A 17,168-nucleotide genomic window follows, 5' to 3' on the forward strand; every position below is an offset into this window, starting at 1 on the left:
GAGAGGGCTGACGTACCAGAACTATATGTGTACTTACATTAGTATTGGGGGATTACTCACCGATGGATATTTCGGGAGAAAAAAGCACCTAAAGAGTACATACTGAGAGGTACAGTTAAGAGAGAGGTTGTAAGTATATATGCAAAATATACAATTATTTTGTGATTATTATTTTTATTATTATCCAATTGCTAATAATTCTCTTTCGCTTTTTATCTTATAGGTATAAGAACTCGATAGGGTTACTTTTATTGCACATGATGCATTGAGATCGACTACCAAGCCAAGGACGAGGCACACATTTGTATTTGCCATCATCAAAAAGGGGGACTCTGTTGGCCCTATAGTTTTGATGATGATTTATCAAACAATTTATCGCTAATCCCTTCTCTAGTTTTTGTTGTTTTGTTTTTCTCTTTACAGGTAATTCAACACACGATAATCAAGCGTTAAAGATTCAAGTTCATGTGTGTGCATTCACCTAGGTATAAGTTTAGTTTGCCTACATATATCGTATGTTTATATGTAAGCTCAATATATGTATGTAGGGTGAAAATTTGATTTCCCAAAAACAGGGAGTTTCGTTTGTATTAATAAGAAAGCTTATTACAAACTAATAATCAAATGTTTACAACAGAAGCAGAGGGAATGCCCTCTTTGTTTTGTGTGGGGACTTTAGGTGGCTATAGGACGCTTCGCTCGATGCTCGTGTCGAGTCTGCTTCCCTTGGACCGTTCGATCGAGGTTGCTGGAGAGCTTCAGTATGCAGTAGAAGCTCGAGTCGAAAGAGTTCGGGTCTGGTGCTGTAATGCAAGGATTATGCGAACAGCTTGGTCTCAACTGCTTTCTCCAAGTTTTTCGACCTCCTTCTACAGTGTGCTAGAAGGGGCTTTTAAATGGAAGAAGGACAGCTTGACTACTCCTTAAATTATGGGATGTGACCATACATTGTCCAGAGATGTCTTGCTGTTCATTCGTACCGTCAGTGGTCATTCGAAGAGCTGCGCTCTGCATCACGCTACGTAGGAGTGGGAAAGCCCCCCCTCGTATGCGTGACAACGGCTGTCAGATGCTTGCGTGGATCTGACCAACCACCGAGCGTCGGCGGCTCTCGTCCCTTCGCCTGGACAACTGAGGTGAGCCGCATTTATGAGGGTGCAGGCTGTTTCGGCGCCTGTCCGCTCATTCGTACTGTGGACGGCCATCTGACGGGCCTGGAGTATTGTGCCCTCTCCCTTGATTTGTGGGATTTGACCACTGATGTAACTGTTCCCATACTCCAAGTGGGCAGTTGACAGTGAGCTGGCGAGTCTGCAGCTTGGGTCTGCAGGCGAGCTTAGGACTGCAGGCAGACTTGGGTCTGCAGGCGAGCTTGCAGGCGAACTGGGTCTGCAGGTGAGTTTGGGGGGTACTGTGCCCTCTCCCTTCGGGTCGAGAGAGAGAGATGGGAAGGCCCCTCTCAGCACGTGGGGTAGTGGATACGGGCGACCTTGAGGTTCGCAGGCGGATTCGACTTTGGACTCGGGTAGGCGATTTGCGTGAAAGGCGAATTTCCGCTATTCCAACTGATCTCAACTCGTGCAGGCGAGTCGATTATTCAAGCGAATCTGGAACCGAGCACGTTTGACGACCATGCGGCTCAGGCAGGTGACTTCTTGCGGGTGAATTTCCTGTAGGCTTATCAGAGGTATTTTTTTTACCGTCTACAAGACCCCCTTCAAAGTTTTCAGACCTAAACTGGCTTGCGTGGGGACTGGAATACTTTGAATGAAGAAAATTTTGGCGAAGCAAGCGCCTTTGGGCTTCTTTTAGGATTTTTAGCAAACCCTCAGCTATCAACGGATTTGATGTGCCTTTACCGATCACCGTTTGAATCGGGCTAGCCATACTATTCCCCTCAGTATGATGAGTTGTCGAGTAGTTTCTCTTAGACTTGATGCTAAGATTTCTACTCTCAACCTTTGCCGTTCGAGGCGTGGTTTTAAGCGAGGCCATTTCTTTGGAGTTTTAAAATTTGGGACAAGTCATGTTACTTGTCGTTTATCTCCATGAGCGAATGAGCCGTTCAGGCGAAGTTAGGTTCTGGAGGCAAAATTCTGTTCGACTTGCGGATTTGGGTCGAATTTTCGCAGGCGAGACCCTTCCATTCGGGCGAAACTTGGTTCGATGTGGGCGAGCCACGCGTCCGTTAGTGGGCTTCGTGCTTTCTAGCTAAGACGGAGTGGTTCTGTTACGTCGCGTTCTGACGTGAGCTTCGTGCTCCCCGTTTGAATCGTGGGCGTGGTTTTCGAACCCAACCGTCAGATACAACCGTCGATTTCGGTTCAAGTTTAGGTTTTTTCGATCGACCTGTTTCCCGCCTCGACGTGGCACTTTGAAATGTCAGGGGGCTATCTGGGCCGTTGATTTTGATCGTGGTCACGTTTCCCGTCCGCCAGTATTTCGCTTTTTTGGGGGCGATCGTGGCCACGTTGGCTACTCCTCCGTTAAATAGGCCGTTCCCATTCTTTGAGAGTTACCGTGCTCAAGAATCTTGAAAGTTTTCCAAAGAGAGAGAGTTCCCGCTTAGTCCCCTCAATGGCGCCGAAATCCAAGAAGGGTGTCGTGAAGGGAGGAGGTCCCGGGCGCTATTCTGACCGCCTCGCCGCCGGTGCACCTGTCCGCCTACCTGAGACACACTTGTGTAAGTCCAAGGGTTCCTTTGACGATTTCGCGTAGGTTATATGTGTTGGGTCGGGCGGACACACTTGTGTAAGTCCAAGGGTTCCTTTGACGATTTCGCGTAGGTTATATGTGTTGGGTCGGGCGGATGAGCTTCGTTTATCCCCCTTAGGTTCGACCATCTTTGGTAGCTTCCTTGATTTAGGGAAAAATCTGCCCCTTTTTGGGCGGATTTTATATTTGCTCATATAGGACGATTTCTGCCACTACAGGTGAAATCGACTTTTGTTGGGTGGAGGCGAATTCGTTCTTGATAGGCGAATTCGACCTCTTCTCTGGTAAAAAGGGGAGCATTGTTTTCGCTTTCCGACAAGCGAATTCGCCCATTTTTGCTGGATTGGCGGATTTATCCTTAGGGCGGATCCTATCCTGACTCTCCTGTCTTTTCTTGCAGCGACCTTTTCCGACGAAGCCCTTCCGCAGGGCGGGGCCGTCGGTCTTGCCGGAGGTGCAAGGCGCACAGGGCCTCCCCGGTTTCCTTCCCTGGGTCCGGTGCCCGTGTTCTCCGCTGATAAGTCGGTCGGCTCGACCAAGAGAGTCGCCGATGGGCACCATCTAACACTGCGCGAGTTGACCACTGACGCGGCGCTGACAGACGAGAATAGGGTGGAGCTGCCGAAGCCTCAGTTTTTATTTGGTGATTCTGCCACTGACCCTTCCGTCCTGTTGATCAAAGAGAGCAGGTGGCTCCGCGTAATGGACGGGGTCCATTATTATCTCCCCAACATGTCGAGGGGGTTCTCAATTGTTGAGTTGCGCCCTCTTGCGGTCCCAAGGACGATGAATTGGGATCTGACCCTCACTCAAGACGGGGTGACTTGTGGTGTCTTTATAGGCTCCACGGCAGGGTACGGGGTAGAAAGCTCCTGTAAACGGGCGACTGGGTTGCGTCCGGGTCTACCGTTCAATGAGGCGCCCACTGGAGAAACGACAGCAGTCGCGGAGACCTTCCGTCATCGCTTCTTCCGAGTCGGTGGGAGGTTTCCCCCAAAGGATTTCAGAGCTCCGGGGTGGGTCTACTCCGCGCCTGGCAGTAAGACCTGGTGGTACAAGATCACCGATTACATCCTAGCCGAGAACTCCGACCTTGCGAATACAGAATTGTATGCGGCCATTCAGGCCACTTGTCATGGTCTGAAGATCAATGCTCCCCAGTTCCATAGCGTCTTGGAGCTATATTGTGCCGACAGTGGCACGTTTTACACCCCCAACGGTGAGCTCGGCATAACTCTCCACGAGATGTACGACGTGTCGGGACTGCCTCTGGGCGACTTTCCGTATGAAGAGTACGTTCCCGACCAAGATGAGATCGACCAGCTCTCGGCCCACTCCCCACTGGTGGTTGAGACTCTATGGGAATTGCTCTGCCACTACCACATATGTCTCAACACCTTAGGGGCGGTGGATCACAAGGGTAAGAAGAAAAGAGCTCCGGAAATCAGTCACAAGAACTGGGCTGATTATTTATTCCCGGAGGGTGATGTCAAAGGGATGGCTGCTCTGCCATTGCGTATATGCGATCAGGCTGAAGTGGAGAAGAGGATGGCCGAAGGGGAAGCCACTATAGCTCTCGATCATGACGGGGGTGGGTTCAAATCTGGAACGGTCTTCCATTCGTTTCACCACCAGGCCATGTCCCCTATCTCTGGGAAGGCTTTGCTCGCGGGTGTTAGACCCTAGAGGGGGGGTGATTAGGGTCTTATGCTAATCTAATCCGATTAAATACCAATTAAAAGTAATTAAAAAATATATTCTTGCAAGATAGATATACAAAGAGTTATGTGCAAGAATATGCAATATAAACAATGAGATATATCCTAGATGATGAATTATATATATGCAAGGATATATAAACTAACACAAGGGGTAAACAATATGAACTAGATAGTGGATCATATAAATAATGAGACAATGACGAAATGAGCAATGAGCATAAATAAGAATAAACGCCACAGCACATTCAAACACACAATATGATCACGGAGTTCGGACCTTCCGTACTACGTCTCCGCTCCCCACTCCCGGGGAGAAATCCACTATCAACCGGGTTTTCTACGTTCACCCGAATAACGTTTACACCTCACAGTATCGGTTTTCAACGCTCACCGATCAACGTCACTCCTCACACTCGGTTTCTAGCTCACCGAAAACCTCACTACACACTCGGTTTCTAGCTCACCGAAAACCTAACAATCTCACAATGTAACAAATATAAATTGTTCTCTACAATAGATGAGAACTCAATATGTAAATACTAAAAGCTCAATGTGGGTGTGTGTAACAATGAGTAACATGAAATCTAACTCAAATAGCAAACTAGCAATAATAAGAATATATAAAAATCAATAATGAAATTGCTAGAGAAAGGAGTTAGAAAACTTCTCTAAGAACACAAAGAAGAGGATGAAGGGGATTGAGAATGAATCCCTCAATCTGCAGTGAAAACTTCCTCCTTTGTAAATAGAAACCCAATATTTTAAACAAACAGTAAAACCCTAAACCCTTGTTTAAACACTTTGTTTATAAACTTCTTAGATTACACTTGAATTCTTTTCTTTTAAAACATTTCTTAGTCAGCTTGAGAGTTGAAGACAATGGGGTATTTATACCCTCTCACAACTCAGCCAACAAACCAGAGCAAAAGACAAAACAGCCCCAAGGCAACGGTCAAAAAACTAGCCGTTGGAAGCAGAAAAATCACTCGTCGGTCGACCGGAAAATTCGTCGGTCGACCGAAAATTTTCATCGGTCGACCGGACCGGTCGACCGACAAGCTTCTGTCGCCCAGTGAACTTTTGACCTCAGGTTCGGTCGACCGGTGCGGTCGACCGAATACTGATACTCAACAAAGCTGATTTTAAAACACTGTTTAAAAATATCAAATAAATTCCAAAAAATGTAAAACTTTGGGGAATGATTGTAGACATGATAATAAACATGCTACAATGACTGGTTATCAAAAAGGACTTCCCAAATGAAAAATATCATCATTTTACAAACTAGTCCAAAACATGAAAATATGAGATACTTGAATTTTGATGTTTTGACATAAACCAACTTTTGAAACTTTGTGAAATGTTTTTATAGACTTAGTAAAACATGTATAAACTGATATTGAAGTCTATAAACTAAGAATACAATATTTTCACAAAATTGCATATTCTATGCAATGTTTTCAAAAACATAATAGAAAATATGAAATATAGAATTTCATATATATAACCATAAAAACTCAAAACATATGTATGTATATATATAACTATATATATGCATAGAAACCAAAACTTATATATATATATATGACTATATATATATATACGAAGAAACCAATAAATGTGTGTGTATAGATAATTGAGCTTAGAGTATATAACACACATAATATAAATCCTAAACTAAATTACCCAAGCTAGATCTTGATCTTCAATAAGCTCTTCTAGGTAATCTCGCGGATGAAGCTTTAACTTGGATCTTGAACTTTGAATAGCAAGGCTTCACCGACATTCCGCCAACCTCCTTTGGATATGATCGTTGAAGCTCTATTCCATCCATCCTCCAACTACGTTGTTTGTCTATAAAACATAGGAATGCACAAACACTAGACAAACAACATTAGTAATAAATTGTTTGTTAAACATCATCAAAACAAGAAGGCCAACAATCTCCCCCTTTTTGATGATGACAAACAATTTACAAAAAGAAGTATATGCATGAAGTAAATGAACATATACAAGATAATAACTCACATGCATATAAACAAACAAGATAGATATACTCACAATATTTCTCCCCCTTTGACAACATCAAAAAGGGGACAAAAAGAATAAGAGAGCGAAAGCTCCCCCTATCAATAAGCATAGATGAGTATAAAGCAAATATAGAGAATAGCTCCCTCTATCAAAAAGTCATATGAAATATAAGCAATAAAAGATCATGGCAAACATGTGAGCAAGCATAAATAATATGCCAAAAATCACTCACATTCAAGAGATTTTTACATGGCTCGACGGAGGGTCAAACCACAACTAGTTCACACCAAATTTGGTGTGTTGAGGTTTTAGAATATGTAGATCAAGTTGAACGGAACGGATCATCCACAATGTAGCTCAATCAAGTGATCATCAATGGATAAGAAACTTAGTGGACGTCCACTTAAGTTGACAGAAGTTTTGCTCTATATATATATATATGACTATATATATATATATACGAAGAAACCAATAATAAATGTGTGTGTATAGATAATTGAGCTTAGAGTATATAACACACATAATATAAATCCTAAACTAAATTACCCAAGCTAGATCTTGATCTTCAATAAGCTCTTCTAGGTAATCTCTCGGATGAAGCTTTAACTTGGATCTTGAACTTTGAATAGCAAGGCTTCACCGACATTCCGCCAACCTCCTTTGGATATGATCGTTGAAGCTCTATTCCATCCATCCTCCAACTACGTTGTTTGTCTATAATAAATACGAAAACACAAATACTAGACAAACAACATTAGTGGTAAATTGTTTGTTAAACATCATCAAAACAAGAAGGCCAACAATCTCCCCCTTTTTGATGATGACAAACAATTTACAAAAAGGATATATGCATGAAAGGAAATGAACATACAATGTATAATATATTATGCATATAAACAAGAAAGAATATACTCACAATATTTCTCCCCCTTTGACAACATCAAAAAGGGGACAAAAGAATTAAGAGAGCGAAAGCTCCCCCTATCAATAAGCACGGGTGAGTATCAAACATAAAAAGATATAGGGATTGCTCCCCCTATCAAAATGCCATATAGATATATAAAATATAATTCACATGCATATAAATAAGAAAGAATACACTCACAATATTTCTCCCCCTTTGACAACATCAAAAAGGGGACAAAAGAATTAAGAGAGCGAAAGCTCCCCCTATCAATAAGCACGGGTGAGTATCAAACATAAAAAGATATAGGGATTGCTCCCCCTATCAAAATGCCATATAGAATATGCAATAAATAAAGATTATGGCAAACATGTGAGCAAGCATAAAAGAAAAGATATGCTAAACACCACTCACAAGCAAACAAGATACAATGAGGACACATAATGATATGACATTATAAAGATAGTGTCTCATTAACACAAAAAATATAAAAACCATATAAAGGAATAGATTTATGAAATCAAAAGAAGAGGAACATGAGAATCATGCAAAAAAGTTTTCAAATGAAAACATTTCAATCAAAAGAAATCATAAATCAAAGTTTATATTCAAAAACAATGTTTGATCAATAAAGAAAAATTTTCTTTATATAACTTGATCAAACCACTCATAGAATACATTATAAAGCACGAATAGATGATCCATTAGCACAAACACATAAATATCATCATATAAGTGAATTATAATGCCCATATAATCATTTTAGCATCCGGTAAACAATGTTTGGGAATAAACACCCAATAACTCCGGAGGGTTATATAGACATAGTCCTCTCACCAAGATCGAAACAAATAATCATGAAAACAAAAGATTTGATCAATTTAAAAATTTGTTTTCATAATCAAAATATTTTAAGATATAATTTTCAAAAACCAAGAAAAGGAAAAAGTAAGAACACTAAAATTCTTGGTTTAAAATTTAAATTTGTTTTGGTACCCAAGAACTCTTGGTACCAAAAGATTTAGGGACATGACCCCTATCATTAAAGCTCAAAGCCCTAGGGTTATGAACCCTCTTAGGCATGTGTGGTGCACTAACACGGTCAAAGCAATAATCGCTCAAATGACCCTTCCGATTGCAATATGTGCAATAAAAGAGATCCATTTGTTTTTGTGGACCATTAGCTCGTGCACGGGAATCATTTGCAAATAAAGATTTTCTTTTAAAATTATTTTGCAAATGAGAACCATCATTAAACAAAGGTGGTCTACTTGAGAAATTTGGCAAGTTTGAATAATTTTTTAAATCATAACAAAACTTTACCAAATGGCCAAATCTACCACAAATATCACACTTAAACACATGTGGTCTATGAAAAACATTTGGCAAACTAGAATTCTTTTTCATGTCAAAGCAAAACTTTGCCAAATGGCCAAACCGACCACATAGATCACATTTATACACATTAGCATGCTTATGATGGGAATTAGATACATGTGCATGTGTGTATGATGAAGAAGCCTTATGAGATGCACAAGAAGCATTAATCTTAGAAGATTTGTGTGTATCATAGCAAAATTTAGCAATGTGGCCTTTACGACCGCAAATTGAGCATTTGTAAACTTTGCTATACATATGTGCATAGTGAGTGCTTGGTTTTGAAGAGTTAGCACGAGACTTTGCACATAAGTCCATAAGTTTCTTGTTATTAACAATGCATGTGTTAAGAGTTGAATCTAAAGATGAAATGCGATTTTTAATATTATTCAACTCATCATTAAGCATAGAAGCATTGTCAATAGAAGTAGAGCAAATATGATCATTTTTAAATGATGTAAATTTACTTCTAATAGTCTCTACTTCTAACATGGCATCATTCTTCTCATGAATTAAGCTAGCAACATTGGAACTCAAGGTAATATGATCCAATTTTAATTTTTCATTATTTTCTTTAAGGATCACATTATCTTTAGCAATAGTATCAAATTTTGATGCTAGCAATTCATGATCGGATTTTAAATTAACATGCTTGCTTTTAAGATCAATGAAATTATTATGCAACTTAGTGTAGGCATGCATTAACCTATCATATGCACAAGCAAGTTCATCATTAGGTAAATCATTTATGGTTTCGAACTCGCAAACCTCACTAGGGCTATCGCCTAGTGCACGTGTGCATGACGCTCCACATGAACTTGAAGCCGGATCCGCCAAAACTTGTTGGATCGCCTCCAAGTCCCCTTGATGTGCTTCAATTAATTTCCATAAGGTGTAAGCACTATCAACATGAACAAACTTGTTAGACATAGATGAGTTAAAAGCATTTAGCAAATATTCTAACAAAATGTTGTTCATAGTAAACATACGATGATCATTTTTATTCCACTTGGATTTCTCCATAGTGGGCACAATATAGGCATCATCTATAATTTCCCATAAATCAAAGTGTTTAGATTGAACAAAAAGTTTAAATCTAACACACCATTGGGCATAAGGGAAATTATCTAACCTAGGAGCAATATTAATGGCATAACCTAAACCATGCATATCCATAATATAAAAGGCAAGCAAGATACAAATAAAAGCTCAAAATTAGATTAGCACAATAAGCTAACTTGGATCTTTAACTCAAGGCGATTAGACCTTAAATCAAAGAGCACCAAGCTCTGATACCAATTGTTAGACCCTAGAGGGGGGGTGATTAGGGTCTTATGCTAATCTAATCCGATTAAATGCCAATTAAAAATAATTAACAACTATATTCTTGCAAGATAGGTATACAATCTATTATGGGCAAGAATATGCAATATACACAAAGTGATATATCCTATATGATGAAATATATATGAGTATATGAGCAAGGATATATAAACTCAAGGGTAAACAATCTAAACTAGATAGTGGATGATATAGATAATGAGCTAATGACAATGGCGATATAAGATATGAACATAAATATGAATGAACGCCAAAGCACACTTTTTCTAGCTAACCGAAAACTCTACAACACTCACAATGTAACAACAAATGATTTGTTCTCTAATACAGATGAGAACACAATAAAAGCTCACACTCAATGTTACAACTCTCACAACCCTAATATACTATGTATGCAAATACAATAAGCTCAAGTGGGTGTGTGTAACAATGAGATTCAATAAAACTTAACTCAATAAGAACTAGCAATAAAAATTGATATGAAATTCAATAGTAAAAATGCTAGGAAATAGAGTTAAGGAAACTTCTCTATAAACACAAAGAGAGGATGATGAAATGTTGAAGATGAACTCTTCAATAGCTGATTGTAAACTCCTCTTTGTAACAGCAAACCAAAAACAAACTTAAACCAAAACTAAACAGGTTTAAACCCTTGTTTAAAACTTGTTAAAACATTCTCTTAGTCAGCTTGAGAGTTGAAGACAATGGGGTATTTATACCCTCTCACAACTCAGCCAACAAACCAGAGCAAAAGACAAAACAGCCCCAAGGCAACGGTAAAAAAACTAGCCGTTGGAAGCAGAAAAATCACTCGTCGGTCGACCGGAAAATTCGTCGGTCGACCGAAAATTTTCATCGGTCGACCGGACCGGTCGACCGACAGCTTTCTGTCGGCCAGGAAACTTTTGACCTCAGGTTCGGTCGACCGGTGCGGTCGACCGAATACTGATACTCTTCAAAAACTGTTTTGAAAGCTGTACATCTGATTTTGAAACACTGTTTAAAAATATCAAATAAATTCAGAAAAATGTAAAACTTTGGGGAATGATTGTAGACATGATAATAAACATGCTACAATGACTGGTTATCAAAAAGGACTTCCCAAATGAAAAATATCATCATTTTACAAACTAGTCCAAAACATGAAAATATGAGATACTTGAATTTTGATGTTTTGACATAAACCAACTTTTGAAACTTTGTGAAATGTTTTTGTAGACTTAGTAAAACATGTATAAACTGATATTGAAGTCTATAAACTAAGAATACAATATTTTCACAAAATTGCATATTCTATGCAATGTTTTCAAAAACATAATAGAAAATATGAAATATAGAATTTCATATATATAACCATAAAAACTCAAAACATATGTATGTATATATATAACTATATATATGCATAGAAACCAAAACTTATATATATATATACGAAGAAACCAATAAATGTGTGTGTATAGATAATTGAGCTTAGAGTATATAACATACATAATATAAATCATAAACTAAATTACCCAAGCTTGATCTTGATCTTCATTGAAGCTCAACTTGGTACACGTGCGGATGAAGCTTGAACTTGATCTTTAACTTGAATTGTACGTTGCTTCACTCCACAATTCCGCTAACCTCCATTGGATATGATCGTTGAAGCTCTATTCCATCCATCCTCCAACTACGTTGTTTGTCTACAATAAATACGAAAACACAAATACTAGACAAACAACATTAGTGGTAAATTGTTTGTTAAACATCATCAAAACAAGAAGGCCAACAGCGGGGTATCTCATGTTGTGGCTCAAGAGGTGCGTAATCCCCACTCACTCTTTTGAGGCTATTCCCGTAGAGGTCGTGTATCCTGCGGTTTGCTTAGCCCACGGGAAGTCGTATTCTTTGGTGTCGGCGACGATAGCGTGTATCCACCGAGGACTCCGTATGTTGACGGCCCAGTTCTGCCAAGTGTCGACTGTCGACGAAGGGGAAGGGGAAGTTATCAGGACCCCCAATCCCAGAGTGGGGCTGCCATACACATACTTGATGGCGTGGTTTGTATACCACTGCGAGTGTTTGATGAGCGCTCCCGCGACTCTTCAAGGAGACAGGTTTGTTCCTTTCCTTGAGCGTTTGGAGGGGTGCTCTTGGAAGTGTAAAGACATTCCTAATGCGCAGAAGACGCTCTCCCACTTTTTCCACTACAATTTTCGTCGCTTCTTCCCCTACTTCAGTGGAGGAAGATACGGCGAATCTCTTAGGGATGCGCCGACGGCGGACCATCACACGTCTCTTCCTCGTGACGCATTCTGATGGTTGGTAAACAATCGGCCGGGGTATCACATCCTACGCACTGGTTCTGTGTGTTACCTCGAGCTATATATCCCTTGCAGGTTTGCCCGCCAGTTTGGGTATGATCAATTGTACGTGGGCAACGCCAATCCCCGCCTACACTTCGAAGGAGGACTGGTGGACGGAGCTCGTGGATGGTTCTGGACCCATGCTGGTGGCACCCAGGCTCGCTTTGAATTACCCGCGAAGGATCGTGATTTGCATCACACGCTCCTATACTGCCGGTGGTATCGGGGCGCCAGCGCTAATCCCTCTGGTTTCTGGTTCCAGAGCTCATGTCTGACGGAACGCGACCGTCCTCTCAGAGGGTCTCTCCGTTCTTCAAGGCGAAGGGGCCGCCAAACCGCTAGGGAGCTGTTCTCAGAGGATCCAGCTGAGGACACCGAGAGTTTTGACGCCGGTTTAGACGAATCTGAGGCTCCCGAGGTTCGAGTTCCTTCTCCTAGTCCCTCGTTGGATGCCCCTGGCGAACCAAGGGAATCCGGACACCCAAGATCGGTCCAGAGTCCAAGAGTCGGACAGATGGGGACGCCTCTTCTGTCTCCGAGTAGCTCGCTTCTCTCTAAACGTCAACGAGAGACCGCGGCCGAAAGTTCTCGAGCGGAGGCGGTCAAGAAAGCCCGTCGCGATGAGACAGTCGAGACCACCCGAGCGGCGGAAGGTCAGGATAATGTTCCCCAGGTAAATATCCCCGGAACGGCGACATCGGGGTTTGGAGCTGTGCTGCCCGCCTCTCCTACCACATCGGGGGCAGTTCCGGCGATTTCGAAGGATGCTCCTCCTCAATCTGGCATGAGGCCACAGACAGGAGTTCCAGCGGTTTTTGTGTCTGCATCAGGAGGTAATCTTTGCAACAGTACCTTTGATCGCAACGTTGATTTTACACTTTTTGACACTTGTATTGGGCCTATGCAAGTGCAGTTGAGAAAGCGATCTCCATTCCTTCTGACGAAGAGGAGGAGGTTGGAGATGAAGAGGGGCCCATAGGCTCAGGTAAGCGTAGGTTTTAGCATTACTCATTCTTCCGTACCCAACCGTCAACAGGGTCCCTTTCGAGGGGCCTCTGTTAACCCTATTCGTGTGTTTATAGCTGATCCTGCCCATGAGGTTGCTGGCAAAGAGGATCCTACCTCTTGGGCGAGTCGCTCGTCTGGTGAGACGGGCGAATCTGAGGAGGATGATGACGTCTCGGTTCATGAGGCGTTGTCCAGTGAGGAAGAGGTGTTGGCTCGTGAGGATGCGTCCGGCCAAATAGAGAGATCTCCTGCCCCTGCGGAAGCGTCGGCTGGGGATCGTCCATCAGCGCAAGAGTCTCCGTTTCAAAGGGAGGCTTCTACTCCGCAAGTGACCACTCCCTTGTCGGCGGCGGCTGTTGGTGCCGTGACCGCTGCTCCGAGGGCGTCATCGGTCACACCAGCTTTGGCGGCGCCAATCCCTACTTCCACGGTTATGACCACAGGTACTTCGACCGTGATTTCATCAATGGTGGAGGATGCTGCTCTCTCTCCTTTGGAGCGCGAGCGAAGAAGGAGTGCGGCACGGTCTGTGGCTGATTTCCAAGACACTCTAGCCGGCTGCATCAAGCTCGCATTGGAGGAGAGTTGTCCATTCAAGAGTTTCGAAGAGGATCTTGACTACATCGTGTGCTTCTTAATCAAGAGGTTTGGCCACACTGTGGCGAAGCCCTACTTCCAGCGTAAGGAGGAAGTGAAGGAGGCTATTCAACGGTTGCTTGCCCTTCGCGCGAAGAGTTCCACTCTTGTGGACCTTGCATCCGACGAAGTTCGAGCAGTGGTGGAAGAACGCGATCGCCGTCTGAACGAGACCATGACGCTGGAGGCAAGATTGTCAGCAGAGTTAGAGCAGGCCAAGGCTGAGGATGAACGAATGGCCCTCGAGGAGCAGAAGGCCGATAACCACGTTTCTCGCTTGTCTTCGGAGGTAGAGAATCTGAAGCAAGTTATAGCTAAAGCGCAAGCCTCATTGGCCATTCAGGAGAGGGCTCGTAAACAAGCGGTCAAGGAATTGGAAAGCATTGGATCCCGCCGGGCACTGACGGCGAATTCCGTTGGGGAAAAGGATCGAGCTTATAGGGAGGTTAAGGAGACCGTCCAAGACTTGGCCTCTCGCACTGAGGAAGATCTTCGCCAGGAGATCTTAAGGAGGCTAGAGCTTCGTCATGCTAGGGAGATTCGTGAGGCGGAACTGCGGTTGAAAGCCTTGTAATTTGCCTCTTTCTGTCTTTGATTGCCAGTTGTACTAGGACTTCTTTCTATGAATGAAATTATCCTTTCTTTTTTTGGCTACTGTGCATGCTCCATTTTTCTTTTAACATGTGTTAGCTAGAGCGTTAGTTGTGAGGGGCTGTCTTCAGCTGTCGGCGAATTTCGGCCGTAAGCTTGTCTCCTCTGCGAGCGGATTTCGTCCGCAGGTGGATTTGGAATTGACTTAAATTCCAGAAGGGCAATCAGTTCTGATTCGCGGAACATCTCAGCGGCGAATTCGCCATCAGATAGGCTCCGCTTTCGGTGGACCACGTCTTGGCTTGTGCTTACGTCAGCTACGAGGACGTGGGCACGTCGCTCCGTATTGAATGCGGCGTAGTGGGGCTCTTCGTCCTTCGCGCCCGATTCGGGCCGTTGTTAAAGATCGTGCTTAAGAAAAAACCGTTGGATCTTGGCCGTCCAGGTAAGATCCGATTTGTTCGGCCTTACCCTTCAACTGTGTTAGCCTTGAACGGTCTAATCAAGTATTGAGTAACCGCCTAGAGTTCTTAGGGTATTTAACACCCTTACTCTCTATCAAGAGGATCTACAGCCTTTTCATTGTCTTCCCCAGAGTAAACCCAAATTTCCCCTTCCTCATACCCCCGATGGCGCCGAAGGTGAAGAGGGTCGCCTCTAAGAAAAGGAAAGAACCTTCTTCCTCGGGCGCTGCTGAGGCTTCTGCGGCCGAAGGTACTCTTTCGTCCTGGCTCTCGCGCGGGTTGAACAAGTATTCTTCCCTTGACTCCTCTCTATGTTGTTGTGTTTTACAGATCGAGGGGAGGTGCCGACTGCCGAGGAGCCTGCGGCCGAGCCTATCTTGATTTCAGATGACGATTCTGAAGGTCGTGCGACCCCCGTCGCTTCAGAGCGGCGATCGGACGAAAATCGGCTCGCTACCCGTTGCATGCATGAGCTCCGTCTCTTGGAGTCACGCATGATAGGGTTAGAGACCTTGCTACGGGAAGGTCCGGAGGCCAACATGGAGCCTTGCCTGGCTTATGTCAGGCGTCAGGAAGCCCTGGAGCAGGAGACCCGTTCCAAAGAAATAGCGGATTTGGAGTCCGTCGCCAACTTCTGGGTGGGTCAACAACATTTCCTAGAGGAGCAAATTATTGACCTCAATCGCACTATGGCTCGCCTGAGGGCCGAATTGGGATAGGCGGAGGCGAACTTGAAGGGGCTCTAGTCCGACGTTGTAAAGGTCAGTAGGAACGCTGAGGCGGAAACTCGACACCTGCTAGCCTTGTGCCAGGCAGATGCTGCCGCCAGGTCGAGCCGCGAGGACTGGATTCGAAAGGCTGCTGAAAACAAGGCTCGGGAAGACCACGCGAGCAAGGTGGAGGCGGCCAAAGAAGAGATCTCCACTTTTAGCGTGTTCGACTGAGACTTCTGCCTTATGATTGTGTTAAGACATTTTGTTTATGACTTGTTTGTTTATGAAGTCATAACTTTGTTCAAATATATTATCTTAAAAACTGGGTGCATGTTTTGCTTCTTTGAACGTAATGTTACGATTTTTGCTTTTGCAAAAAGACCATAACTTTGTTCAAATGTACTGTCTAGAAGCATCCCATGAGGTTTGTGTTTGCCCATTGTGCATATACTCTTTTGATATGTCACTTTCTAGTGTTTTGCTCTGTAATTGCTGACAATCTCGTGCCGCGGGCAAAGTCTCTTGCATGACGACGAGTCCACTGTCAAAGCCAAACTCTATCCTGATGAGTTTACGCTGGTGGCGAAACTAAAGCGATGGTGAGTTCGTTAGGATGATGAAACTCGGCTCCTGATGATTTCATATTGCTGGCGAAACTCAACTGATTGACGAGTCTGTTTGCAGGCGAGACTCGATCGCGGCGAGTTTTGCTTGGAGGTTGAACTCAGCTGCTGGCGAGTTTATACTGCAGGCGAAACCCACATGGTGGCGAGTTTGGGTTGAAAACCAAACTCAATTGATGGCGAATTTGAGCTGGTGGCGAGTTTGGGTTGAAAACCAAACTCAATTGATGGCGAATTTGAGCTGTAGGCGAAACCCGTATAACGGCGAGTTTACACTACAGGCGAAACTTGGATGGTGGTGAGTTTGTCTAACAGTCAGAAACCCAACTGCGGGCGAAGTTCGTGCCACGCCTCTGTCTGCGGGCCCAAGTGCTTGCCAGCTAAGACTCTGCGGGCACATTAATGCTCATTAATGGTGAAGCGACCGAATGCTTCGCCTCTCGTGCCCAATCCGATCGGTCGGTTTGGGGTCTCGAGAGGAATGGCCTTTATTGGCGTTGAGTTCGAAGCGTCGCAGGACATCTGGGCCGCTCGATCGCTTGGGGTAACAAATCTCAGCCGTTGAGTTCTTTTCGAATATATATCAGTACTCGCCTCTCTTCAGCAGAGTTCTTACTGCTTTGAGAAAAATCTGCTAGGAGAAAACCGCCGCAGTAACTTCCTCTGCTCTATGGCCTCTGCTTCCGACCACAGCGA

The 17,168-nt window shown here is 43.4% G+C and overlaps 2 protein-coding genes across 2 annotated transcripts in view; both read left to right on the plus strand.

Moving 5' to 3' along the window:
* LOC109846032 lies at positions 12,952-14,655 on the plus strand. Its single transcript, XM_020415253.1, has 3 exons — positions 12,952-13,270; positions 13,351-13,422; positions 13,520-14,655. Exons 1-3 carry the CDS (start codon positions 12,952-12,954, stop codon positions 14,653-14,655), a joined length of 1,527 nt encoding a protein of 508 aa, XP_020270842.1.
* Positions 15,302-17,168, plus strand: part of LOC109846033 — a 9,533-nt gene continuing 7,666 nt past the window's right edge. The window contains exons 1-2 of the mRNA XM_020415254.1: positions 15,302-15,386; positions 15,467-15,538. Coding sequence (XP_020270843.1) covers positions 15,302-15,386; positions 15,467-15,538 — 157 coding nt within the window. The remainder of the gene's footprint in view (positions 15,387-15,466; positions 15,539-17,168) is intronic.

This window comes from Asparagus officinalis, chromosome 6, assembly GCF_001876935.1.
Source record: "Asparagus officinalis chromosome 6, Aspof.V1, whole genome shotgun sequence".
Taxonomy (NCBI): Eukaryota; Viridiplantae; Streptophyta; class Magnoliopsida; order Asparagales; family Asparagaceae; genus Asparagus; species Asparagus officinalis.

Coding starts and splice junctions, on each gene's coding strand:
- LOC109846032 (XM_020415253.1), top strand. CDS start 12,952: ATGGGGACGCCTCTTCTGTCTCCGAGTAGCTCGCTTCTCTCTAAACGT. Junction 13,271..13,350: donor TTTTGTGTCTGCATCAGGAG/GTAATCTTTGCA, acceptor ATGCAAGTGCAG/TTGAGAAAGCGATCTCCATT. Junction 13,423..13,519: donor AGAGGGGCCCATAGGCTCAG/GTAAGCGTAGGT, acceptor GTGTGTTTATAG/CTGATCCTGCCCATGAGGTT.